Source organism: Girardinichthys multiradiatus, chromosome 17, assembly GCF_021462225.1.
Source record: "Girardinichthys multiradiatus isolate DD_20200921_A chromosome 17, DD_fGirMul_XY1, whole genome shotgun sequence".
Lineage (NCBI taxonomy): Eukaryota > Metazoa > Chordata > Actinopteri > Cyprinodontiformes > Goodeidae > Girardinichthys > Girardinichthys multiradiatus.
In genome coordinates this window covers 3169090-3196840 of record NC_061809.1, presented here as the reverse complement: position 1 = coordinate 3196840, position 27751 = coordinate 3169090, and the positions used below count along the sequence as shown (strand labels likewise).

General features: G+C 38.6%; 1 protein-coding gene across 1 annotated transcript; it reads right to left on the bottom strand.

Annotated features, from left to right (window-relative positions):
* Positions 1 to 31: 31 nt before the first annotated feature.
* podxl (podocalyxin-like) lies at positions 32 to 27746 on the bottom strand. The gene is made up of 8 exons (XM_047389889.1): positions 27301 to 27746; positions 8079 to 8714; positions 7111 to 7295; positions 6978 to 6998; positions 4983 to 5112; positions 4845 to 4900; positions 4640 to 4759; positions 32 to 3428 (listed from the first exon to the last, which is right to left on the bottom strand). The coding sequence occupies exons 1-8, from the start codon at positions 27341 to 27343 to the stop codon at positions 3234 to 3236; spliced, it is 1386 nt and encodes a 461-aa protein (XP_047245845.1). The 5' UTR covers positions 27344 to 27746; the 3' UTR covers positions 32 to 3233.
* Between the last annotated feature and the right edge of the window lie 5 nt (positions 27747 to 27751).

The window sequence follows — 27751 nt, the reverse complement described above, 5'->3', positions numbered from 1 at the left end:
TTATAGATGTATTACAGAGAGACTGCACAGGTAAATTGGAAAAACGCTTTTTATTAGTAAATCTAACCAGATACAAGAAGACGACAGCCGTAGCCATCAACAATTTACAGTTTCCAGTGTTTCAGACCCCTGTTGTCTGCCTGCAGCAGCAAACAAACCATAAATACATCAAATAAAAGTAACATACTTTGAAAGTGGCACAGCTATAATAAAAGTGAGACTTTACACACAAAACAGGAATGGGAGGCTTAGATTGAATAACCCACAGTGACGGATTTTCTTTATATATATGTAGCCAAAGATTGAAGTAAATATATATTAAGTTATTAATTGGTTGTAGTAGAAGGAAATTGTGAAATAGGTTTGGGTTCTGTGTGAACGGTTTGTTATTGACAAATCCAAGTTGTGTGTAGTTTGATTCAGCAACAACTTCAAAATCTTTTGCAAAAGAAAATACATCTTACAGGTATTTACAGGTTTGCTTTTAACAGCTTTTAGTGACAAGATTATACAGTATGGAGGCGAACAGTCAATTCCTTGGTAAGAGCTCAAAGTGTCCAGTTTAAATAAACTCGGAGTACTTTTGCCTGATCAGCCTTGTGTCGAGACCAAAGCGATTTTTCCAACAGCTTTGAACAAACTTCAGTCTGAAATGTTTGATAGCACTCTTTGTTTTCCATTACAATGTTTCCACCATTCTTCGTGAGTGGAACAAGGACTTTTCCTTATGAAGCACTCTGAGGCGCACCACCAGAGCAAACATCCGGAGCAAATTAACACGGAGTAAAATTCTATAAAATGGCATTTACTCATTTCCCTTTAAATTGTGTTGCACCTGCTTCTGAGACTGTCATCGCTACAGATTGTGGGTAAATTAGGTCTTACTTTATATAAATACCTGCAAATATCATTAATCTTTACTTGAAAATACCCGAGTGATGCAACCAGGACATGGTTTAAGGGTTAAAAGACAGACTTTCCAGTAAACCACTGTAGAAACTTGGTCCCAATTGTTCTGGCTGTTGGCTTCAGGCTCAGGTGAAAGCTAACCTGTCAGCAATGTAGACATTCAGGGAGCTATCCACTGCAGGTAAGATATTATCTGCTCACGAAAGAATCTGAGCTATCCATTTAATTTACACCTTTATTCTTAAAAGTTTGGAATATTGGTTACTACCAGCGTTCAGAAAATAGTTCCAGATAGTTACCAGATGGCTCCATGTGATTATAACCTGGAAGTCATTTTAGTAATTTGTCCTCGCTGAGAATCACTGGAGCAGCTTTAAAAAATGACTTTTTCTTAAAGCTAAAAAGGGTGCAGCGGGAGAACAAAATGGGGCCAAGAATGGTGCCAGTGGTTCTCCACAAGTGGGTAGTGCAAAAGGAGAAACTGACATCTCAATACTGCCAATATGCTGCAGCATCAGAACCATACTGGTGCAGGATTGCCTGCTCTTTCCTGGTTCCATCTCCTAGCACTATGGGTGGACAGACTGAAACCCTAATAGCGTGTTGTTTTGGTGGTTGTAATTTATGCATCAGAAATTTGTGTACAATTATGGTATGGATTTATTGGTTCTGTTCAGTGTTGTCTATTTTGTTTGTGCACATTGATCCTGGAACATCATCGGGCATAATTTTAGTCACATTCATGTCAACATTGATTACATTCTACAGACTGTTAGATTTATGTTTTAGTTCACTGGAGGAGTAAGCAGCTATCTAAAACACATTTGTCGCAGTTAACCGGTGGTAGTTTTCTTCGCTAAATGTACAACTTTACCTGTCACGGCGCTAGATCAAGTCAATTTGTTGCTTAACTGGCAACTGAATGCCAACAGCAGCACCCTCAGCTACAAGTAGCAGGTACAAAGTAATACCTTACATTTAAATAAATAAAAATTGATACTCGTATTTAAACCTGATACTGTTAATATCAAGTTTAATGCAAATATTTTGCTAATATTTTGATACCAGGTGAATAATTATGTGAATTAACTGACTAGTTAAAAGCAACATCCAGGCCTTGCATCTGAAGGTAAAGATTGCTTAGGAAAATAAAACACAGCGAATAACAGCTTTTATGGTGGTCTTATGCAAGTGCAACAGCAAATTCCTCACAAGGAAACACTTTTTCAAAAACTTTCTTTTGATTTTAAACTTGAAGACCCAATAAGCGTGTAATGGGCACCTCCGGCTCATTACTAGTTTCATCTTCACATTTCACCAAATCCAAGCCAAAACCACATTTTTTTTAATGGGAATGCCAATTTCTTAGAAATACTGAGTGCACAGTCCTGTGTGAAGGACAATCTACCGATGATCATGGTTTGTTTTAAGAAATGATACTAACAAAGGTCCAACTTGAACTAGTTCTGATTGTCAGAGAGCTCAGGATTTTATACCCTGTGTTGATTCAGCTGAAATGTGACTCCATTTATGTTAAAATCCTAAAATTCACAACCCTAAAATGAATAATCAAGTCATCTGACCAAACATTACCAGATTCCAGTGTCAAACTCAGAAAACCAATAAATGCAACCCTGTTAGGATATCTCATGTTTTCATAATTAGAGGTGTAATTAATGATATACGTTTTTGTGAGTGGGCATTGGTGTTTTTGACATGGGGGATATGGCTCTTCACTTAGAGCGGCATTTGATCGGGGGGGCATAGGCGCCTTAAAAAAAGAGTACTCACAGTTGTGGCCTGAATGAGTTTTCTGTTGTATATTTGTAACTCCAGCCAATGGGAAGTGGGGTATAACCTGCTGAGCAGGCATGCTTAATGGCTGCTGTGAATAGGGGAGAAAGGTAGTACAGCATTTTTACTTCTATTTTCACCCTGCTTCAAAAAGTGGAGTGATGTCCAGCGTTTTGGTTGGTTTTCAAAAGGCATAATTGCATGTGAGACACGCACTGATATTTGTCAGATGAGTTGTGACATCTTTTAAATCTGCATACAGGTGCAAGTGTTGGTGCCAAGCAAGTAGGTACCACCGATAGGGTTGGCTGGGGGTGCGGAGAATGCCAAATACTGTCATAGTATCTCATCAGTGACTGATTTGATGAAGTTTTTCAATTTAGTGTTTCAATGTTGTGTTTTGTCTCTATTCCACACATCAACAGAAATTCATCATACAGAAACTCTGTTCAGTGTGGCATACTTCCTTAAAGGGCGTGGAAGTCAGGACTGTTAGGCGACAGTAGAAACCAGTTTCAGTCGCCTTGTCCTCACAGGTGGGTGTCCTCCTCGTCGGGCATGTCCTCCTTCATCAGGTTGTCAATAGGGACGATCCAGCTGTCACTGAATTCACCATTGAGCACCACCTTCTTCTCCTGCATATCTGGCTGCACCTCCATCACCTCCAGTGTGGGGTTGTCATGGTAACCATTCTCCACCGTATGCAGCTCTTCCGTCAGGTGTTGCTGCACAGAGGAAAAGACAAAGTCTCTGAGAACTTTTTAAGTCAGTAATGAAATTGCCTGACAGGGGTCTGATTATACTGAAAGCTATCTGTACACCCCTGGACTGCTGGATCCTTGCCCCGAGAGAAATTCCTGTGTCGGATCAGATACCAAGATGCGAAACGTTTTTTTCTTTATTGCCTACTGTGAAAGTGGACATGAACAGGTGTCAGAAAAGTGAAGCCAAATCCATTTCTTCCCCTTTTTTTTTTTTTATTTTAGATTAAAATCAGATTAAGTGGAGGACTTTTGACAAAAGATTTCATGGGAGTCTGATGAAGTCTGAACAACAATTAGGGTTTAATCAGCTGAATAGGACTGCTAAACATTCATTCATTAATGCAGACCAGTACTTATCATTTCCTTTTAGTCATTTTTATATTTGTTTGTTAGTTGCTTTATGAATTAGGAATACATTTAAACATTGTTCCCATTTGTAGCTCTTGGGGATTTTCTCATAATCTACAGCTGACTTGTACATTATCACTGAATCATAAAATGTAGCACTGAAAAGTACCGAGAGTAAATATATAATTGGTAACGATCCGTGGGAACATAAATGATTAAGTTAATGTAGTAAACATGTTCAATGATTGATAAACACTTAACTGACTGACTGGGTACACAATAATGTAATTTACACAGCACTAAATTCACATGGCAACAAAAGGAGAGTTAAATCCAAAACTATCCATAGCCCTGGCAAAGTAAGATTTGAAATTCTTTTTATGCAACCAAGAAGCTTGTTTCTGATAGGAAATGAGACAAATGAGGATCTTTTAAAAGCTAATAAAGCAATGCAAAAGGAGTATTAGATTAAACAAATATTTTTACTACTCTACAATCATTGGAAAACTCTTGGTATTATATTTATCAAACCATTTATATAACTGCTGACCAGTATTCAAATGTCTTCTCTGGTATCTTGAATATTTATGTTTCTTCATGAGCTCCAAGTCTGAGATCGAAACACCTCCTTGCTATTACCCTAATATTTAGCTTCCACCACTGATTCTCTATCAGATTCTTGTCAGGACTTTGGCTGAGCCACTCCAAAACATTAATACAATATTACTTGCAGCCAATAAGGTAATTATGTTTGTTTTTTCTGTTAGATAGCAGTTCAACAAGCAAAAACAATTTTTTCTGGAGGGTAAATGTTTAATGTCTACCTGGTTCTCATTGTATGGCTTGCGGCGATGGGACACACAGATGCCAAGGATGATGATCATGATGAGAAGGGCTCCACACGATGCCAGGATGGCTATCAGGGTTTTTTTGTCTGTCAGTTTCTTCAAACAAACAATACAAGAAGAGATTGACTCACAGTTCTGACACACAAGCCATAGAATAAAATGTCCACAGCATAATACATACTTGGTCAGTTTCTTCCTTAATTTTTGCATAGTGTTCCTTTACAAGGCTGGCATTGACTGTAACATGAATTGGCAAGAGTTGAAATAAAATAGCTTTTAATCTGAGATGTGACTGCATAAAAGGTGGAGGCTGTTTTACCTTGGCCGCCAGTAATCTCCAAACTTTCAAAGAGTACTTTGTCGTTCTGCAGTCTCAGGGTGCAGGTTCCATGATGCAGGTGTGACATGAAACTCTTGCACAAGGCCACCAGATTTGGGTTTTGATTTGGCTGCAAGTGAAAGGCACATGGTTTAATAATTTTGCTCAAAGGAAACGAGAGTTAAAATACTTTACAGACAGAGACAGGACTCCGTGGTCAGAGGTTAGAGCTTCCTATGCTGTGATGTTTGGATAATTATTGTCAGTGAAGGCCTTGTGTATGTTGGCAGTCAAAGACAAGGCTGAGAATATAAATAAGATGTGGGAACAAAGGAAATTAGTGACAGGCAGGAAAGATTTCCACCGAGGTGTTTTTCCACCCTGTTGTTGGAATCCTTGATTCCTTTTATATCAGACTTCAATGCTTCCTATTCTGTTAGACGGAGTCTACATGCCCCACTAGATGTTTAACTTTCCCCTTTTAAAATCAGATTTTTCTCACACTGTGATTCTTATTTGGAATCAAAAATTAATCATTAGACTGTCAAAAAATGTCAAAGACAGGATATTATACAACAGGTACCTCAACAGAACATAACACCAAGTGAGTAAGATGACATCATAGCTGCATTATGAAAGCAGCCATAACCAACAGTTGATTTGTGAACTGCTGCTTTAGCTTAAACAACAGTTGAGCCAAAAATGCCTAAAGTTAGCAACCTTTTCCCAGGCCGTTATTACAAAGTTTAGCATTTAGGCCTTGAAAACAGACCCTCCTCTTAGCCTTTCACAAATCAAACTCTGAAGGCAGTCAGATCCTGCAACAGTGTGTGCATACATGACGAATCCAGAGTCGCAAAACCACTAGAAGAACACCATTAGTTATAAAGGAGTGCTGCTCTGAAGCTAACCAGCTCGTCCCCACCACTGCATACAAACGTATCACACCTTAAATAAAATCCAGTGTGAAGAATTGGCTAACTGATAAACAGAATCCCCATGTGTGTAATTAAACCACAATATAAATCCAGCGGTTCTGTGAAGTTAACAGGTTTTAGTATAACAATGTTCCAAACTTTGGACATCTCACAGAGCAATGTTAAAACCACCATCTTAAAATAGAAAGAGTATGGCAAAACTACAAACCTACCAAACATGTGGAAAAAGGTTATCTGGTCAGATGACACTAAACTTAACCCTGCTGCCTACATGCAAAACACAATGTGTGACGAAGAACAAACAGTGTGTATCACCCTGAACACACCATCACCATGGTGAAACATGGGGTGGCAGCATCATGCTGTGGGGATGATGTTTTTCAGCAAGTACATGAAAGTTAGTCAGATTTGATTGGAATGTGAATAAAGCTACATCCATGGCAATCATTCAAGAAAATCTGTGAGAAGCTGCAAAATACTTAAGAATGGGGTTGAGGTTTATTTTCAAGTAGGCCGATGACCCTGAACATTCAACAATTGGTCCAATAGAATGGTTCCAATCGAAGCATATTTATGTGTTAAAATGGCCCAGTCGAAGTCCTGACCAATTGAAATTCAATGCAGAACTGAAAGCTTGGGAGTTGATGTTCACAGATGCTCTCTATGTAATTGTGTTTATCTTTTATGGAGATAATGCTCTATAAATAAACAAGTATCGCAGTTGAAATACAGTGAATTATTCTCCTTGGGTAGAACAGTTAAGGTTTAATCTCCAGATACCATATCTGTAGTAAAAATGTAAATTCAGATGGAAAATAGGAAGCAGGATGGCTACTCAGATTTGCGGTGCCTAAATAAATATAGTATTGTTTTGCTGCAGTTCTGTTGGATCTAGTGTCCATAAATCAAGGACCTCTGAAAAAAGGATGGGAAAGGTGTGGGCTGATAGAACAACGTCACAGGCTTGTGTTTATTGCTTCTTTTTATTTGTATGAATAGAAACAATTCTCATGGGTTTGATAAAAACTTCAAGTAAAATCAGAAAAAAAAAACTTACCGTTGGTTCACTTAGAGAATACTGTAAAAAAAAAAAAAGAATATGTTTAACAAATTATTCATTTGTATTTTTTCTTTTTTTTTTTAAAACTGGTGTTAATTAAAGACAGCATATCCATTATAGTTTTGCTTACCTTAAACTCTTTTGTCCCAGCCAGTGTTGTTATGATGGTTGCCTGGAACTGGGTTTCCGTTGTGACAGGTAAGACTTCTGCAGTAGAGGTTTGGCTGGAGGTGACGGTCCTCTCGGGGATCCCACTTTGGTTCGTAGATCCAGTTGATGTCAACCTTATGTTTGTTGTGGTTGCTGTAGTGGTACCTTGAATTAAAAATGACAGTGATTGGTTAAACAAAAGACATGTTTAGACAAAAGATGACAACAATGTGTATTCTAATTGAGGAAAGGCTGGAGACATGCAATCCTAAAAATAGCTATTTTTAGCCCTAATAGTTTATGTAGCCATCTACTATCTGATATCGGTTTTTGAAAAGATTCTCCCTCTGACTGGGTCCAGGAATTTCCATTTCATAATTTCCATGCAGTCCTCGGTGGACTTACTGGTAGGTTTTGAATCATTGTCATGTTGAAGTTTCCAGTTCTGCACCAGCTGGAGTTTGTTCACAGATGGGCAACACTTAAACAGCATCTAAACGGTAGAATTCAGGTTTATGGCAAACATGTCCTCTGTTCTAGTATCCAAATGATTCAATTAGACTCGATCCAAAGAAGATTATTCCAGAAGTCCTGGTTTTTGTCGATCTTCAGTTTGGCTTTCATGTTTTTCTTGTGCAAATAATCAGTTGATAGGAAGATGGATGGAGCTAAATACAAAACATTTCTGAACTTGTTTGGGTCTGTAAAAGACTTGAGACCTTCTAGCAGAACAATAATAATGCAGACACAATACAATATGCTACAATAGAATGGTCCAGTCAAAGTCCAGACCTAAATCAAATGAAAAATCTGTGCCAAAAATTTATGTTAATGAATGCCCCTTATTCAGTCTGAAAAAAAATGCAACAATGTCTAGATGAACAAAGACATTTTTGATCATTTTTATATGTTGTGCTTCAGGTAATTGTGGGCTAAAACATGCTTTACCTGAATTGCTCTCCTCTTTCCTCGCCGTTGACATTGTTAGGGTTTTCTTAGACGTTGCCTCCACCGATGGAACAGTTGTCAGAGCTTCTGTTTTCCTGGTTATCATCTCATCACCATTTTTTCCCGGTTGTACAGTAGATGCCTTAAAGCCTCCATTGGATCCAGTAGGTTTAGTCAACAGCGGTTGATCAGATACCAGGATGTTAGTGCCAGTAAGCACTGTAGCCTGGGTCCCTGCCTTGGCCATGGTGACAGCCATAGTGGAGCTGGCGATAACAGTGGTTTGAGTTGTAGGCCTCCCTGAAGTGCTGGCAGGTGCGGGTGAAATCTTCGCACTGGAGTTTAACTGTGTTGTAGTAGCAATCAAAGCTGTAGAAAGTGGGACAGGGAGGTTTCTGACTGTTGTGGCTGTTTGTTGTGTAGATGATGCTGCTTTATTAACAGTATCAACAGATGTTGCTACAGTTTGGGCTTCAGTATTTGCCATTGATTCAGTCAAAGCAATAGTTGGTTTGTTTGTAACGTGGACTGCCGTTGTATCTATGGTAACAGTAGTTGCACCTCCTGCTGCCTCTGCAAGAGTAGAATTCGCCTCTTCCGTAAGGGCAGTGATGTTGCTGCTCTCTGAACAGATGCCTATGAGTAGAACAAATAAAAACATTACCTGCTGTGAATATCTAAGTGGGTTACATAAAAGATCTTCAACATTCAGGAGCACACCAAAGTAAGGTCATGGTTTAAACGAGACAAGCAAACTTCACAATGCTAAGTAATGATTTTCTCATCGTGTGCAGCTGAGAAGATATGCCTATGTGTACTTTCAGTAATTCTAAGTAGAAATAAAAGCAGGTGTGTGGTGTATCCATCACAACAGCATTGTTAAAATTGATAATAAATACCCATATGGCCAAATATGCTAGAAAAACATTTTAAAACTTTTTACATGACAACTAAACTCTCTTAGTTTGTGGCCTATAATAGACTGGTTCATACCTTGTTAGCTTCTTAATTAGCTTTAATTACTGTTTTCTGAGTGCTCTTCTAATGATTATAAATAATTTATAGATTAACCCTATGTTTAATCCTATTCTTGCTTTATTCTTAGTTAATTAGTAGTTAAATAATAGTAGATTTGATTTTGATCACTGATTTGAAGTTAACATATTTTGTCATACTCTCTCTACATGATGTGAGGAAAAAAGAAATCTCCTTGTATTTCTTTTTAAGGTTAAATCAGAGAAAACGGAAATTAAGTCATTATTTTAGATTATCTTTTGATCTGCTAAACATTTAAGACAAACACTGCCCTCTCATTAAGAAATCTCTTTCATTTTAATGCAGTGGGATCAGCTAGCGTTTTCTCTTTGATTTCTTGCTGTGGGGACATCAGTGAGCTACAGCCTTCGCTCACCATCGTTTTCTGTTTCTCTATTTAGAACAATCAGAACAGGAAACTGCAAAAAATAAACTTGGAGGCACCACACCCATGACCACAACCTGTTTTTAAGTGACCCATAAACAGTCCTCACTCGACTCTACGGACAGAAAACAATGGCCTTCCACCCTCTGGCATATCCACCTTATGCCCCTGTGTTTTCAAACCGTTGAACATATCCAGAGGCTCAGTAAATATGTATAACCTTTTTAAGTGTCTAGCCTTAGTGTACTTTGAAGACTATTCCATGACCAAGGAGCAAAAATAAGAACGCAGTTGGACTAAATTTAAAAAACTTTCTTGGTACTCTAAATAAAAAACCAACCTAAGCACTGAAAATCACAAGTATTTAAAGGTGTTACAGATGTACTTAAACAGGAGTATAGTTTGCATAGTATGGCTTTGTATGTATTTTCATCTGTATAAAGGTGTGCTTTAGCTTTAATATTTCTGACAGTTGAAAATAATAAAAATAGGAAATGAAACAGGCCAGAAATTTAGCTCTGGAGGGCTCCTCTTGAAATCTTCTTAAAGTGTGATGCATCTCCATCTGCAAAAACATACTGCATTATTTCTGAAAGGAAACTCTAAACCAGTAGATGAGGAGACTTTTATTTTGCCTTTATTTTGCTTCAGGTTGTGGCTCTCATCACTTTAAGATCTGAAATATATCCTCTGTCACAAAGACAGGAAGTAGAGAAGTAACAGATTTATCAAAAATAAAAAATAAAAAACTCACAGCAAGCTCCAGATCCTTACAAGGATCAATGCACTCCTTAAAACAGTAAGCAATTTCTCCCACATTTAGACCCACAGATTGCTTTTAATTTAGATTCAACAATTGCAGGAAAAACGTTCTGTTGTGGTCCAGTGGGGAATGGTGGAGCCAAGCACTACTCAGCACAGAGACATCTGTTATCAGCTGCTATCAGCTCTCAGTCTGCTGCCCCCAACACTGTTACTAAGGCAGTGAGTGTCAAAGTTCGTCACTTAGAGAAGCCCCTTTGATACATCAAAGTGTATTTGACATATTGTGCACTGCTTACTGAGATTATGGTTTTAATAGCTGAGACGGGTTTTAATGAGTGTGAGAAAGTTATTTGTCTTCATGGCGTATGAGAGTTTGAAGGTTGTTTTTAACATTATTTCATTACATGGTAGGATTCTACAATTTGTTTTCAAGCTGGATAGATGAAACCAGGCCAAGGTTTAGTTTATTTATATAGCAGCATTTCTCCAGAAAATTAGGTTATTATAGGAAGAAATCACCTCCAGCTGGAAGGAATAAACTTTTTCAGGGGGATTTATGCCTACTTTTTTCCTGTATTTGTCACATTACAAATTTATTCTATGTTTGCTTTTTTTTTTGCAGTCAGTCAATATCTAAGATGACCTAAGTAAATACAACATGCATTTTTTTTCAAATGATTTTATTTATGAAGGATATCATCTATTATCCTAACCAACCTGGACATATGTGAAAAAAAAAACAAAACGCTTTTAATCATAAATTAGCTTTGATTGTTTCACTAGTCACACCCAAGCCTGATTACTGACAAACCTACAGAATCAGGAAATCACTTAAATAGGTCCTGTCTGACAACATAAAATATCTACACATGGAAAAAACATAGAAAAGTAGTGAATTTTCCTTAAAGTGGCTGACCTATCAAGATTACTCCAGATGCTCATTGACACATGTCTTATTTGACTCGGTTAAAGTGAAGGCTCATGATTTAAATGATAAAAAATGATAAAAAAGCAAGACCTAAAAAATATTTCAGGAGGCAAATACTTTATGATACAATGTCACCAAACATCGGTACCTTGCACAGATCTTTCCTGGTAACAAAATTTTACTATAGCAAATTCTTTTAAAACACCACAACAATTCGTCTCAGATTGTCTTTCTATGCATTTATATGTAGGATGACCTCTTCTGACCCAAGCTGTTGCTGTTGAATCTGTTTTGTTGTAGGTGACAGCACAGACTGATTCTTCTCTTCTCAATACAAAACACACATGCACACACATACATATATACCACCTGTAATCTATCAAAGGCACATCATGTTTTTCTTCACCTCCCTATGTGGGGATTTCTTGTGTAATCATTCTTACTTAAACATCCCTCTTATTTGAGATGCACCGATTGTGAAAAGTCGGGCCAATACCAATACTGGTAATACCCCAAAGTCATCTAGCAGACCCAAAGCATACTACAAAATTGTTAAGTTATAAAGCAATATCCCATTCTTGGAACATCTCACAGAGTTCTGTTTAATCCATCATTCAGTTTAAGTTAAATTCATAAAAGCTCTATTAGTCCTGTTGGGCCCAGCCATGGATGAAGAACTACACAAAGAGACTGTTATAAACTCTTAATCTGAGAATGAACTGCATTAACTGATTTTCCCAAACAATTTCTTTTCTCTTTTTTTGTAGTCTTTTGGTTTTCCTTATTCTTTCACGTTGGCTAGTAGTTTTAGTTAAGTGTTACTGGTCTAATTATAGAGTTTGTTGACAGAAAATATTTGAACCTGAACTGTTTTTGTTAATACATTTTGGAATCCTTTTAGAACGTCGGTGTCTGTGTTCATTGTGTGCAGGGCTTGCTGCTTGAGAAAGCCACTGCTTGAATTACCTATTTCATCTATTGTTCTGATTCCAAGGCATATTTTGCTGGTATTCATAGGACAATACTTGACAGACCAAAGGTTGTTTGGTTAAATCCTTAATAACCATAACTAAACCTATTGTAGCACAACAACTCTAAAAGGAAATTAAATATTGTTTTGACTTGTATTAAACAGGTTTCTTCAAAGAGCTGTTGTAGATGCTGATGGCTGTGGGCAAGAAAGATCTCCTGTAGCGGTCTGTCCCACAACGGATCTGAAGAAACCCCTGACTGAAGACACTGTTGTTGAATGACTGATGAAGAGGATGCTCAGGGTTTTCCAAATGTTCTTCATTTTATGAAGAGTCCTTGTCTCCACAGGTTCTAGAGGAGTCTGCAGAACATTATCTGAACATGTTTGACATGTTTGGTTGTCCACCTAGACCATGGGTCTGCAACCTTTACAATCAAAGGGTCATTTTTGCCCTGAGTCCAGCTAAATACAACTCATAATTCTTGGTAAATATCTTCTTTAGAAAATTTGTTTAAACAACCACCATTTTATTTCTGTTCCTAGGTTCTAAAAGAAAGTAAAACATAAAACTTTAACGAAAAGAGTATGGATACATTTTCTTCTATGGGATGTTTATAGTTGTGGAAAGTTATGCTAAAAAAGCACACCGTTTCTAATCTAATGTTGGACCATTTTGTTTGCTGAATGTTGGACCATTTGCACGTTGCTGGACGCCACCAGGCCTTATGGCATCATCGGCCATTTTGTATCCCAGGACAGTCCGCTACTACAAATCCCAGCGGGCACCGTGGCTTATAGGACGGGGGCGTCGCAGCTCTGATGCCACAGTCAACTATATAACAGAGTATGAGACGGCCCACCATTGCTTTTCAGCTTGGGACCGAGACGCGGTTACCTCGCAACTGGAGCATCATTCTGGAGAAGAAAATCCCACGTGGACTTCCATTCATTCTCCCCGTTGGCCAACGAGAAAACTAAGCGAATTAAGCTTACAGGAATAAGAAGGCTTGTAAGTTTTCAACGTTACCAATGAAAGACGTGGGTTTAACAAGTAACCAAAAAAAAAAACACGGAGTTTTCAAGGAGACGCAATTTTTCCTCCTTGTTTTTTTTTTGTTCCAGTCGACTAGTGACGGTCCGTCATATTTTTCACCTTTCTGCCAAGGAGGCCACAAGGACTGCTTTGCTGAGTATCCACAGACGCGTGGAACTCTTCAACCCCTTTCTCTCTCTCCCTCTGCTCAGAGGAGACAACATCAAGTAAAATCCATCCTTTTTTATTTTTATTTCTTTATGAGAAATAGCGTGGGCAGGATAGAGTAGGATTTTTTTGCGCGATTTAGAGTCGTCACTTATAGTCTAATATGTTCTAAACTGTATGTGCATGCAACATTTTATTGAAACTTTTACTGCTGTTGGATATCTGAAAGCTGCTGTGCTTCCCAGCTGTGTGTGTTTTGCTGTGTTGTTTAAACGCCTGAGAGCAAGCTCAGGTGCGCTGTAAAATTGAACTGCTATAATAACTTCATGGTGAACATCAACCATTTCTTTGTCTTCAGCTTCATGTTTTATTAGTTGCCGCCAAAAGTTTTACAACTCTTTGTGTGCGCAGACCCCCAGCGGTGGGGGATGGTTTATGACTTACAGTAACCACGCTACACTTTGGGAGTGGCGCTCCCAAAGCTTCATTCAACACCATAATCCTCTTGTATTTTTGCCATAACTGCTGGTTTGATTTCATACCCACGTAATGCTGTTGTTTTATTTGGTTTAGTTAGATATTTTACCCTTTTGTGTAGAACTTTGCATGTTTGATTAGGTGAAGATTATTGAATCTCATGAGCGAGTTGTATCAGGGCTGTTGATTTAATAAATTTCATATAGATAAAGAGAAGGCGTTTGTGTTTATTTTGCGCAAGAGTGATTTGTCAGTCAAAATAAGGTTAAAGTTCCCCACGTTTCCGCAGAAACGGTTGATTAAACAATGACATCTAATAATAGTTATCAACTATTCTTGAGAATTTAATAATTGTAATTATCAAGGGCTTTGGGCCACAATTACAACACCAGAGAACATCTCTGGTTTCGATTCATAAATGAGGATTTTTGGTTAAGAAATACATTTTCTCAAATTAGGATTTTCAATTATAATTCTTGATAAATATTAATTCATCAATGATCATAATCCCAACACTAATGTCAAGAAAAAAGATCTGAAAAAGCATTACTGGTGCTTTTAGTGTCATTCTGTTGTGAAAAAACGATGCAGTATTGAAATATTCCATGAAAATGCTGAAAAATGGCTAAAACCTGTATTTGTTAAATCTGTCTTTAAAATATTTGCTGCTTATTTTTTTAAGTTATTAAAAGTTAAAAGATGGTCCAAAGAACCACATGTGGATCCAGAGCTGACAGGTCGGACAAGGAAAGCATTATTCAGAGAGGCGGCCAACAGTCCCATGGTTTTCTGGAAGAGCTGCAGAGCACCAGAGCTCAGGTGGGAGAATCTTTTGACATGAAAACCATCAATTGGGAATCTTTATGGAAGAGTGTCAAGAAGAAAGTCATGCAGGGGACTCAGCAAGCTTGTAGAAGAAAGTGATTCTGGTTAGATAAGACCAAAATTGAAAGTTTTTGTCTTCATGTTTTTGTCTAAGTGCTATGTGAGAAGGAAAGCTAACACTGCACATCACCCTGAACACATCACTCCTACTTTGAAATATGGTGGCAGCATCATACTATGGGGAAGGTTTCCTCCAGGAGGAACTGAGAAGATAGTCTGGAAAGAAGAATGGGCAAAACTTGTGTTTCTAGATGAGCAAATCTGGTAGAGACCTACCCCCAAAACCTTCTAGCTGTAAGCGAAGAGAAAGGTTCTTCTCAAGGTGCTGATTACAAATGCAAACTGTTGAAAATCATGTTAAGATGTCATAATTTTTTTTCCACTTTACATTTATGCACAACTTTGTGTTGGTCCATCACATTTGATGGAATAATAGGACAAAATATGTTGCAAACCCACTTTGTCTTTTGTGTTGGCTGTTTCTTGTTTTGTATACCAGAGGGCAGCTTACATTGTCAGTCATTTTCTACCACTTATTCCATAGTGGGTCACAGGGGAGCTGGTGCCTATCTCCAGCAGTCTATGGGTGAGTGGCAGGGTACACCTGAGGGTAATTTAGAGTGACCAATTAACCTAACAGGCATGTCTTTGGACTGTGGGAGGAAGCCAGAGTACCCGGTGAGAACATGCAAACTCCATGCAGAAAGACACCTGGTTGGTAATTGAACCCAGGACCTTCTTGCTGCAAGGCAACAGTGCTACCAACTGCACCACCGTGCAGCCACAGCTTACATTGTTCATAAGTCAATTTGGAGGAAAACAAATTGTATTGTGACATGATTCTACTTCCGGTTTTATGTGTTGCCGGTAAAAATGTAGCTGTAAATATGGAAGTAATGAGTTGGCGGTAAAGTGATAAAGTTGGTTGTAAGTTAAACGAAAGAAATATATGTAAAACAGCAAAACATTAACGGTGACATGAAAGGAGTGTATTTGAGCAAACCCCCGAAGAGGCACAAGGTTAGTGTGTTGGTTGTAACTATATTTTGACGACGTGTGTGTGTATAGTAAAATTATGCTAGCCTGTTGTTCACGGCTTGAGTGATTTCACCGTAACTGCTCACTATTCATATAAGCTTGCGCTGTGATTGTTTACCAGATATTATATATGGAAGTGGTTATAGAAATGTGATTTGTTGTTTTCTTTATTTTCTTACAAGTTCTCTCATTGGTTTTTTTATGGAGCTGATTGTGGAAAGGCAATACACATTAAAACCATCAGTCGAGTCTCTACCATCCTTCGGAGGGTATGCTACAAAATATATGTTCAGAGTTTGCCAGGTACTATAAGCAAATATCAGGAACACTTTAAGTCTTCTAATTGTTTCAGATCCAACCACAAAATGTGGGCAAAGAACTTTAAGAAAACTAAAAAGAAGAATTTCAACCACTATCCATGAAGGGAAAATCAAAAATTGTTTGTTCTGCTGCTGAACATTTTAATATCTGCTTATTGTTTAGGCCTAAATGTGTCGGCCTCATTTCTGTCGCCTGACTGCATTTTACAGTACAGCATGGATCCTACAACTGTACGGCCAGGGTGGGTCAGCAGAAGCTGTGAGAACCGGCTCGCTGTCCTTTCTCTGGCTCTTCTACGTCTTGGCTCAGTTCAGTTACAGGAAACAGCTTTGACACTTTGTTTGACTTGAAGTTTATTTATATGACACAAAGTGCTTCACAAGAAGGGTAACCCTAACAAAAAACACAGGAATGTACAATATATAAAACATATAAAAATGTCTTTAACTGCCTTTTAAAGGTATTAACAGAGTACCAACCTCTTTGGAAGAAAGTCAGTGCATTCCACCATCTGGTTTATAGTTTTAATCAAATGTTGGATCCAAGTTGGGGTTTTTTGGCTTTGGTTTTAAAAAGCAGTTGAACACCGTGGTCCAAAGGGAAGCATTTAAAAGGTTTACAACCAAGGACCAGTAGTAAAAAAAAAGGTATGGTTGTAGTCTGTCTGTTCTCTAACTGTCCCTATCATTTTTGCTGCGTTGCTTTATGTATTATTGGGGATGAATGTCAAGCCTATAGAAGGCAAAAACTGATGTATATACAAAACATATTCTATACCTGTATTACTGTGTGGACAGTTAGTTTTAGATTTGCCTACAACCAAATATACAGCACACAGACAGTGTTACATTCAGAAATTAATATGATAAATATAAGCAGTAATTTTTGGTGCCAATGAACCCCCCCCTTTTTTTTTTTTTTTTTTGCTAAAACAGTTGCACCTCAATAAATTAAAATATTAAAAAAGAAATGTATTTTAGTAATTTAATTTCAAAATGGAACTCATTTGGATTAATAAAACACAAAAGTGAAATGTTTCAAACATTTATTTTTGTTCATTTTGCTGATTATGTTTTACAGATAATGAAACACCGTAATTCAGATCTTAAGAAAATTAGAAAATTGCAGATGACTAATAAAAAAGACATTTTAATACAGAAATGTGGGCCCACTCAAACATATATCTATGTACTGAACAGTATATGCACTCAATATTTGGTCTCCTTTTGTATAAATGATTGCATCAGTGTGGATATGTGAATTTGCTGAGGTGTAAAGGATTGCTTTAAGAGCAACCTTCAGCTGGTTTGTACTTTTGGCTCTGGTGTCCCTCATCTTCCTCTTGACAATAGCCCATACATTCCTCTTGAGGTTTTATTTAGACTAGTTTGCTCGCCAGTCATGCACAATATATACCATGGTCACTAAGGCAGATATTGGTACTTATGGCAGTGTAGGCAGGAACCAAATTCTGATGAAGAACAAAATCTTAATTCTATTAAGTTTGTCAGCAGAGGACTTTGGACCACTGAGCTACTGTCCAGTCTTGGTAAGATGATTTTGAAGCTATCTCTGGTTCAGAACTGGCTTAAAGGGGACATAATATGCTTTAAATTCTTCCTTTTTCACACTTAAATCATTCAGTTGTGGTCTATATAAAGTGGAACTGCAGTACTTTGGTCTGAGCTCCTTGTTATTGTAGCTCCACAGGCTCCTTTTTGACCTGTTCTGGGGTGTGTCTGAGAGCAACTTGTTTCCGTGCCGTCTCTTTAAATGCAACCCCACCCCACTCAAGGTCAAAGAGCGCTGCATTTTAATTTGTTCGGCCATTTTGATAACAATTATCTAGCGGCGCAGAAACAAGACAAAAAATAATTATAATAATAATAATAAAAAATAAAAGAAACAAGACAAAAGCAGCAAAAACAAAGCAAAACTATTCATATATTAATACTATTGAAAAACACGCAGTACTGTTCTGTCCTCAAGGAGCTAAAAGCAGCACACAACACTAACATAATCAGAAGGCACGATGCTACTGCTGTCAACACAATGGACAGGACGTCATGTCAGCACAATCAATTCATGTCTAAAATAAAGTTTGTTGTCATTTCAGAGTTAGCTGCAGCTGAATGCTTTGCTTTGTCCGTCGTTTCCAGTGACAGAAGGTACCAACCACTTAATCAGAGGAAGTCTTTCAGCAAATCCTTCTTGATACTGGCAGAAGTTGCTGAAGGCTCTTGTCCTTCTGATGTGGAAACATTTCCATGAAAAATCTAATGTAACCAGATACTTCGATGAGGTTCTGATGGTGGGTGACGGTGTAATGAATTGTGTGGGTTAAAACAGCCAACAACCGAACCTAACTTATCCTCTTTCAGCGTAGGCATACTTGAACTAGGACTACAAAATTGCAACGAGAAATAAATATGGCGGATACGCGAAATTGATTAGTCGGAAATCCATGACTTTGTTTAGCTGTTCTGCAGAAAATACTGTGACGTAACACTTGGAAAATCGTGACAGAGGATAGAGAAAACTGAATACAGCACACGGAGAGGCTAAATTCAACTTTTCTGAACTCCTACAGACTCCAAGTACACAACAAAATGTATTAAGAGCTAAAAAAGTGGATTTTAAATGATATGTCCACTTTAACATAAGAAATGTAACTGCTTTAGTCCATGTTCTGGTTGGACCAAAGCAGTTACATATGTCTCGTGGCCACACTTTGTTAATAGCCCCCAAACGGCCTTTGCAAATTGAGCTGTAATTTCAGCTGTGGGTCTCTGCAGGTCCTCCTAAGTTTCCATGGACCTCTTGGGTGCTTCTTTCCATAAGCTCACCTTGCCAGGCGTATCAGGTTAGATGGACGTCAATGCATTTGGTAGATTTTGTGGTTTTGCCATAGTCTTTCGCAGTCTTCATAGGTTTTCAAGAAACTGGGAGTTCCCACTAACAGACTGGCTACAACAGATTTTTGTTTCATGACTGAAGGACTCTAATTGCAGTCGATTGCATTTAAGGTTATAATTTTGCAGGTTTACAAATACAGGTTTCAGAAGAAAATAGTACCACACAGCTGATGTTGTGTACTGCCCCTTTATTTTTCACCAGCTCATAGAAACAGTTTGTGGTAATCAGTTTACACTTCCTGACTGCATCCAGATTTGGCTCAAATAATTCAAAACTGCTTGAACCTGTGTTCGGGTTGGCTCTGCTCCAGTCTTTATTCAGTCTCATGAACAAACTTCGGTGCAGACTTGCCCTACTAATGCAAACTGAAACAGACTTAATCCGACTGGAAATCGCAGGTAAAATTGGGCATCAAATGTGCAGTTGCCCTGTGATGACCTGGCGACCTGTCCAGGGTGTACCCTGCCTCCCGCCCATGGAATGCTGGAGATGGGCACCAGCTTCCCCGCGACCCACTATGGAAGAAGCGGCAGACAAATTGTGAAAGAGTTCAGTGAGATCAGTGCTGTAAATGAGTGTGTTTTTCAAACTTTTGAACAAATTATTGGTGAAAGTTTAATGTGAAATGTCCTGTCAGTCTTTATCTGCTCTGAGCTTTAGATAGTAAGACCTACATATTTTAGTGGAGTGGCAGTCAGATGAACAAAACTTTACAACATTTCAGAGCTGTCTCTGTGTTACCAGAGAGTGGGTGGCTTGCATCATTGCATGCTGCATTGTTGTGTTTTAGTCTGTGCAATATGTGAATATTAACCTGATTACAGATAAACCATTCATCTAAGAAACCTGAGAAGGCCCGTGGATGGGCAGGTCTCCCACACACACACATTCACCTAGAGCTATTGGAGAAGCAGTCCAGTGTTTTTCTTAAAAGCTGAGAAGAGAGGGGGCGGATTAAGTGAATGCTGACACACTTGGGAGTGAAGGATGAAGAGAGGTGAGGAATGAGGAGGTGCAGGGTGTAGATCCATGACGGTACCAGCCACAGCACTGATAAATGTCCACCTGGGTGTAGAGTTTGGCATGCTGGGTAGAAGGAGGGTCTGTGAGGTTAAGATCTGCAAAGCCGCAAAGTGATTTACACATGGCACAAGTTCCTCCCTGAAGGAAACTTGTTTTTAAGTGCCGTCCATGCCTCGCTTTGAAAAACATCTGGAGAGTACTGAAATAGAGTGCATTAGATCTACAAGTCCCTGTGCCAGGTTGGATGTTATGTAATCAAATATCATTTTTATCGAAAACGGAATAAATTCTCAGAGGTGGAAGGCAGACAGCTAGTTAAACTGACCCCCTGAATTAGGTGATTTTAGCTGGTTAGTTCAACTCAAACTCTCAAACTGGAAATGTTCAATTCCATGTGATCACTTCTATATTTGCAGATATTAAATAAATACACTTTCATAGGAGACCACTGATATGTCTATTGTTGTTCTTTCACTTCCACGTTACTACGCTAAAGTTTTAGTTGGGACAGCGCGCTGTATAAATCCATCTGATCGGCTGATGGTGAGACCAACAGGTTGATTTATAATCAAGTATGAGACAGTAATATATCTTCTTCAATGCAATTACACAATCTGACAAAATCCAATTCCAACTTTGGAAGACATAAAGGGGACCGACGAGCCGCAGTTCAAAAAACTGTGACAAACTTATTAACTCTCTGTTGTGAATGTGGAGATTTGTTTCAAATCTGCTAATATAGTGTAGTATCCCACATAGCAGTTTGAGTTGTTTTTTAAATTGACAAAATCTTCTAAAAACTGGGGTCTGATTCTCTGTTAGCCTCCCGCCACTTTGAAGATTTCACCCCTTTTCTACAAATTCACTGGAATATAGCATCTTTCTACTACAGGGATAACTAAAAAGCAGTAAAAGTTTCTTCTTTTTGCAGCACTATTGACCGTTTTTTTGTCAATAATTGAAAATAGGCAGACAGGAAGCAGAGTGAAGAGGGGGGCCAGACATGCAGCAGAGGTCGCCGGGGCCAGGACCCGAACCAGGGACAGCTGCATCCAGGACCGAAGTCTTCGCATATGAGTTGCTTGCTCAGAATTAGTAGATGTTAAGAGTCATTTGAAGATATATGTTGCTGTGAGGGTTTTTTGTCTCTGAGTAACATAATAGAACATCTAAATGCATTCAGCATGGGGCTCCATGCCTGGGCCTGTGAAATAGACACCAACAATTCCAATTGATGACACACCTATGTCTTTGTTGTGGGCATGGGCTGATATGATATGTACGAGGTATAAGAACTATGAGTAAAAATGCAGTGGTTTCACAGTATTAAGTAGAAGTACAGATTAAACAGCCACCAAAGAAATGTTGTACTATTCTTCAAGCTCTTATTGTGTAGAACATCAAACCTTCTTAGTTTTTTTTTCTGAACTGGATAAGACTGAGATAATAACAAGCAAATATTATCTTATTAATTAGTCAGGCTATAGGCTGCATGGTGGTGCAATTGGTAGCACTGCTGCCTTGCACCAAGAAGGTCCCAGGTACAAATCCTGGCCTCTCTATGCATGGCATTTGCATGTTCTTCCTGTGCATGCATGGGTTCTCTCTGGGAACTGCAGTTTCCTTCCACAGTCCAACAACATGGCTGTTTGTCCAGTTGGCCTCTCTTAATTGCCCTTAAGTATAGTGTGTGTGTGCATGGTTGTTTGTCACTGTAGTGCCCTGTCCAGGGGGTACCCCACCTCTTGCCCAATGACCACTGTAGATAGGTATCAGCTTTAGGCATAGACAACGGACAGATAGTCAGGCTTTTTGCTCTGGTACCCAGCCTGCAGTCAGTTGCTTAACAGACAAGCCTCTCATAGTTTACCAACTGTTTTGCTGTTATTATTAATAATGTTTGTACATGGCCTGTTATTATGGCACATGGCCAAAACTGTTTCCAAATGAGTATTTCTTGTAAATAAGGGAAAAGAGTGACAGCCATTTGTTAGCCAGCTGACTGGTGGTATGCAACAACAGGTGGGGTAGGGACAACTCTGCTCTACCCTGTAAACCATAAAGCTCCAACAACATCTCATTGTGGGACTTTTTTTGTGAGAAGGTTTAGCTGTTTTAAACAGTAAATATTTAGCATGTTGGTTTACTGTATCTTGGTGTCATCTGATGGAGGTTCAGAAGGGTCACCCAGGGTATTTCACAGATAAACTCAGGGCTCGTGACTTTTATAGCCAGGGTTTGCAACTGTATCGTGGATATTTTGGGGGGTTGGAAGAGTGTGGGGGCTGGCTCTTGTCTAATTGTTGTTTGTGTGTTGCTGGGGGCTGTGCATGAATGACCTACTGCCTCTCTGTCTACTCTGTAATGTATACTGTTTCTGATAGCCACAACTGCTGTGCACTACAGTTGTGTTTGCAACTGTTTGCTATTTTATCACAATACTTTTGTAGTTTCAAAGATGGATCACCTTAGAACCAGCATGAAAATTTCAATAAACAGCTGTGTCTAATATCAAAGAAGGGTGCACAGCGTTGTCTCCAACCTTAACGCCCTTCCTTTTCTGGAGCCAGGATGTTGATAACGTTTGTTTTGCTCCCTTCTATTGTTTCCCCTGTCTCTCCCAGTTCAGCCATTAACCATATGCCAGTCAGAGTCCACTCCCACCACTACCACTGCTGCTGTCCGGACAGGCCACAAAGCCCGGGGGCAGGCTATCTTGCAGGAAATGGACAAGTTGTGAAGCAGCAGATGCAAAAGAAAGACGTGTGGATGAGGGGAAGTCCTGGAGGGCACTGATAAATGATGACACTGCTCTCTTCTAAAAACTCCACACTATATACGATTTATCTATGCCATGACATCACCTGCTGTAGTTCAACTTACAATTTACGTCTTTAAGGAAGTTGCCTCTGCTGCCTGTTTTCTTCCATATACATAACCAGCTGTAAACCATGTGCTTTGAAACACTCACATGTTCAATGTTTAACTTGAGTTTTCCTGAGAGCTTTACTCAAACTAAAAGTAAAAACTTATAATCGAGAATGAATTTTGACCAGTTCAAGAGAACCAAAAATGTTCAAGAGGTATGGATATTGTTGCAAGGCATTGTTTAGCTAAACAGGTGAAATAAAACAAGCACCTTACCAGTGCTGGGTAAGTAAGTAAGTTGACAGTGTATTTTCTGATATTTAAGCTAACAAAACAGTGACTTAATTGTAAATTCAAACCAGCTGAATACAATGCAAAATAAACTACATTAAAATAACAAAAAAATAATACTTTTTTGTCAGTTCATCTTGACACTCAATATGAGTTTACAACGAGATTAAAATCTATATTGAATGATATTGATGTTGTGTTTTTGAGAGCAGATACTCAGAAACAAGTCCAAAACCAAAGGGTGATTAGAACAGCTGAAGTTACTAAGACATCCCAATTGCAGCCTCTGTGTCAAGTTTTTAAAGTTTATATTATTTAAAGAAACTTAATACAGAGTGATTAGTATTTGTGGATTCTAAATCAAAAGGTAGCAATAATTAAAAATCAATAATGAAGGCAAGTTAATTCTTTCTTCCTCCACAACTTTATGGTAAGCTGTTGGCTGCAGATACCTGAAGAACCCATACGATGACAGGAAATTGTGCAGCCAATAAGTTAGAGCTGACAATTTAGAGCTGTCATTGATGAACTCATGAAAATCATTACACAGTTTGAATATATCCTCCATCGCCTTGTTGACAAGCCTCTTACATAAACATTCAAGGGCAGAGAACTGTTCAAAAGTGGTGTTGCATAACCCTGACGTCAGAGAGGAAGGAAGCTGTTTTTTGTTTAACGAGGTTTCCGTCCCACCATTTCTAAGCCGAAGTAAGGAATGTTGAGGAAGAACAGGCTTAGTGCGATGGTGTCTCCCGAAATGGAATACAAGGAATTTGTAACCAGTAATTCTTTGTGCTGTAAAGTATCTGCTACAGACAAGAAAACGGAAGAACATTGGGACAAGTCCTAGATATGTTCATCATGGGACCATTCTCATGACAGAACAAACACGCCTCAGGATCATTAACCAACCTTACCCTAAGGAACTCTGAACAGTAAATTTAGCTTTATGAAATGAGGATATTAAAATTTTAAATTAAATCTGCCTTCTACACAGTTTATAGGTGACTACATCATCACTTGCATTGTTTATATGACGCATAACTTTATATTTCAGTGTCTCACGGCTGAAGCCCCTTACAGTTGCTAGGTAAGTGTGTGGATGAAATCAATGACTGAATGGGTCAGAATTTCTACCTAATTTCTGATCTTCATATTGGAGCTAAACTTGAACCTCTTTAAGAACTGAACTAATGTTATATTCACATATAGCCATGATTTAGACCTATATATTTAGTTTAGGGCTCTGTGATATACTGGCCACCTGTTCAAGGTGTTTACACTACCAGTCAAAAGTTTGGACACACGATTTCAATCTATCTATATCAACTTTAAAAAGTAGAAGAATAAAATCATGACTCTTACATGTAAAGAGTTCTGGACCTACACCCACTATGTAATTGTATGACTCCCCTGGTAAATTTAATTTCCTTTTGGGATTAATAAAGTATTTTTGAATTGAATTGAAAATTCCCACTCAGATTTGAACTGAGACACCCCAAGGTTTGAGACCAGCTCACCTTTCCTGCTATGCTTGTCAGTTCCCACTCAAACATTTAGACTTGTGATAAATGCCAAAAACACATCAAAAAGGGTGTAGTTGTGGACTCAATCTAAATCTGCCTACTGTCATCTTTGCCAGAATCGGGGGATTCTCATCAAAACAGAGCCCAGAAAAATGTCTGCATGCTTCTGTAGGTTAGATTAATGAAATGGTATCCTGGCTCATCCAAAACGCTGCTGCAAGACTCTTAAGCAACAACAGAATAATGTATTAAATTACACCACTCCTTAGATCACTGAACTCCCCCCCAGTTAAAAAGAGAGATTTTAAAACTTGTTGCTAGTCTATAAAGCACAGATTAGTCATGGGCCTAAAGACATCTCAGGGTTAGAGGTATGAACCATCTAGACCCCTCAGATCATTGAAGGCAGTGTTTGGAGTAATGGACAATGTTAACTTTCTTTTTTTTGCTTCTGCTTGTAGGGCAGTCTGACAGGTTTTTGGTAGATTATGGCACTAAATCACACACTATTGCTTTATGAATAGAGAAAGTTGTAGAAAAAGGCAAATAATGGACTTTTTTCTACATATGGCAAGTTGTTTTTCTGGCTGTTTTCCCTTCAAAATTTTGCCATGTGCAGAAAAGGTTAACTATTTATGGGAACCGTTATCACCTTAAGTGTTGAACAAACATTCACAGATGTGTGCTCACGTTGCACTAAAATAAACTGGGTTTACACAGTCAGTGGAAAGTGCTGACCACCTTCAGACAAAATGCTGGTTCTGTGTCCTCCGTGTTTTCTATCCGTTGGAAAAATAAAAGCCTCCTCTCTGAATTCTGCTATAGCAGCAGTTGAAGAGCGGCAGGTGCTTGATTAAAGAAAAGCACTTCTTTGGCCTTTCAGGCAGGAAAGAACTGGGGGGAGGACAGGGGTGTACATCATTATTCTGACTCATTCAGGATCAGGACGACGATCTTAGGTCTTGGCATGTGTGTGTCTGTGTGTTTTTCGGAGTGAGGAGCAATTCGTGCTCCTCGACTTAAACAAGTGGCATGGTCATGGAGCTTTTATGCAAAAAAAAAATTTATATAATAACTAGATTAGTTTTTGGATTTGTTCCTTTTTAAATATTACTTTTTGTCAATTTGTGCAAAGTTAAAGCTGTGATTCCCCACTTTTCTGGTATAAGACAATTTCCAACGTTTTCCAACATTTCAGAAACAGAAAATTTCCACATTTGTCACATTACAGCCACAATCCTCAGTGTCTTTTATTTGACTTTTATGAGATAAATAACATGTAGTGTGTAACAAGTAGTGTGTAACAGTGGAAGGAAGGCAGGAAAATGTGGCCTGTATTCAGCCCCTTTACTCTGATGCTCCTAAACAACATCCAGTGCAGCTAAGTGAATTCAATGGACATCTAATTAGTAAATCGTCAATCTGCAGGTCACTCTGAACTCACTATCCCCACAGTAAAACATAGTGGCGGCAATAACATGCTATTTCCACCTCAGCAGGGACAGAGCAGCTAGTGGTATCTTGAGACATTGGTTGGAGATTTAAACGGGGCAAGAAACCAGTTAGAAGCTGCAAAAGACTGAAGGTTGGGGCGGAGGCTCAGCTTCCAGCAGGACAAGAGCCAGAGCTGTGTGATGCTCGTAGAGAAAAACCCCTAAAGAGGGGCGCTTGAACACAAATGCACACCACACTTCAGATTGTTTTCCATCTTCATTTTCATACTCTAATTTAGGGTGGTAGTCTATCACCTAACTCCAAATGTTGTGGTTGTAACGTCACAAAAAGTGAAAAAGTATAAGCGCTTTGAATACTTTTGTAAAGCTTTATATTTTTATAATAACACATGCTGTGGTACAAGTAGTAACACAGTAGAAAACACATCAGCATAGTAAAATATCAGTATCTAATTACTTATTACCTTATTACTCTGAAAAATGTGTTATTAATCCACATATTATGAAAACGTTCACTTCTACTGAGCCTCAACAATCACAGGGTATAACTATTCAGACCCACAGCCACAACCTGTTAGATGAAACCACACAACACCCTATTCAGTCATTAAAAATTAAAAACAGCCAGCTACTACACAGAAACCTTTCCGGGATTTCAGGTAAAGTCCTCCAAAACATTTGACTCTCTCTCTTAAAGTTTCATCTCTAAGGAGACTGATGTATGATGACAAAAATACATCACACATTCAGAAAATGTGCTTTTAAATTCATTTAATTTAAATTCATGTTGTGTTTTTGTCCATTTTAAATAGACATCTTGTTTATATGACATGAACAGTCAGAAGAATCAACTAACACGTTACGTTAATGCTGTGCAAATACTGTATAATGTCTCTTGGAGTTAAAATGAACATATTTGGCTGTAAACATCAGGCTATACTTCATCTGAAGCAAAGAGTTTCTGATGCACACCTGTTGTTTCCCATCAGACTCAGACCTTCCTCCTGTATTTTGTACTTTGTTTAACATCCTGAACCCTTTGGAGAAAGTTTCAACTGATGGAGTGTAAACCGTACAGTTCTCCTAAAGAAGCACATGACTCCAGGTGGATGCATTTGGTATGGAACTGTACTCACTTAGTGAAAGTAGCAGCCACGTGATCCTCAGAGTCACTCTCATCCTGTTTCTGTGGGCTTCTTCCAGGTGAACGTTTCCTTCATGCAGTACAGCTCCACAGTCCCTGACGATAATTTTGGTGATGTTGCACTGATCAACAATGCAACTGTGCCATCACAGTGTCACGTCTTTCTTCTTGAATTTGGATCTCAGAGAAAATTATCTTGCTCAGCTTATTGTTATTTTTTTCTTCTGTTAGTGGACTGAAAGCAAAGAATGCTTTTGTTGCTTTCTGCACCTTCTTTGTCTTCTTTCTCTGTGCAGAATTGGGGATTTGGGGGAAGAGTAATTCTGTGGTCTCCTTGGCTGCCCCGTTGTTCTTCAGTCGCTCTCCCACAGAGGCTCTGTCCTGTATTGTGCTCTGGCTGTCCCCACTCTCCTCCAAAGAGTTCAGCTGTTTGCAGAGCAGCA

Coding starts and splice junctions, on each gene's coding strand:
- podxl (XM_047389889.1), bottom strand. CDS start 27,343: ATGAGAGTGACTCTGAGGATCACGTGGCTGCTACTTTCACTAA. Junction 8,715..27,300: donor GTGGCTGCTACTTTCACTAA/GTGAGTACAGTT, acceptor TTCTACTCATAG/GCATCTGTTCAGAGAGCAGC. Junction 7,296..8,078: donor GAAAGAGGAGAGCAATTCAG/GTAAAGCATGTT, acceptor TTTTAATTCAAG/GTACCACTACAGCAACCACA.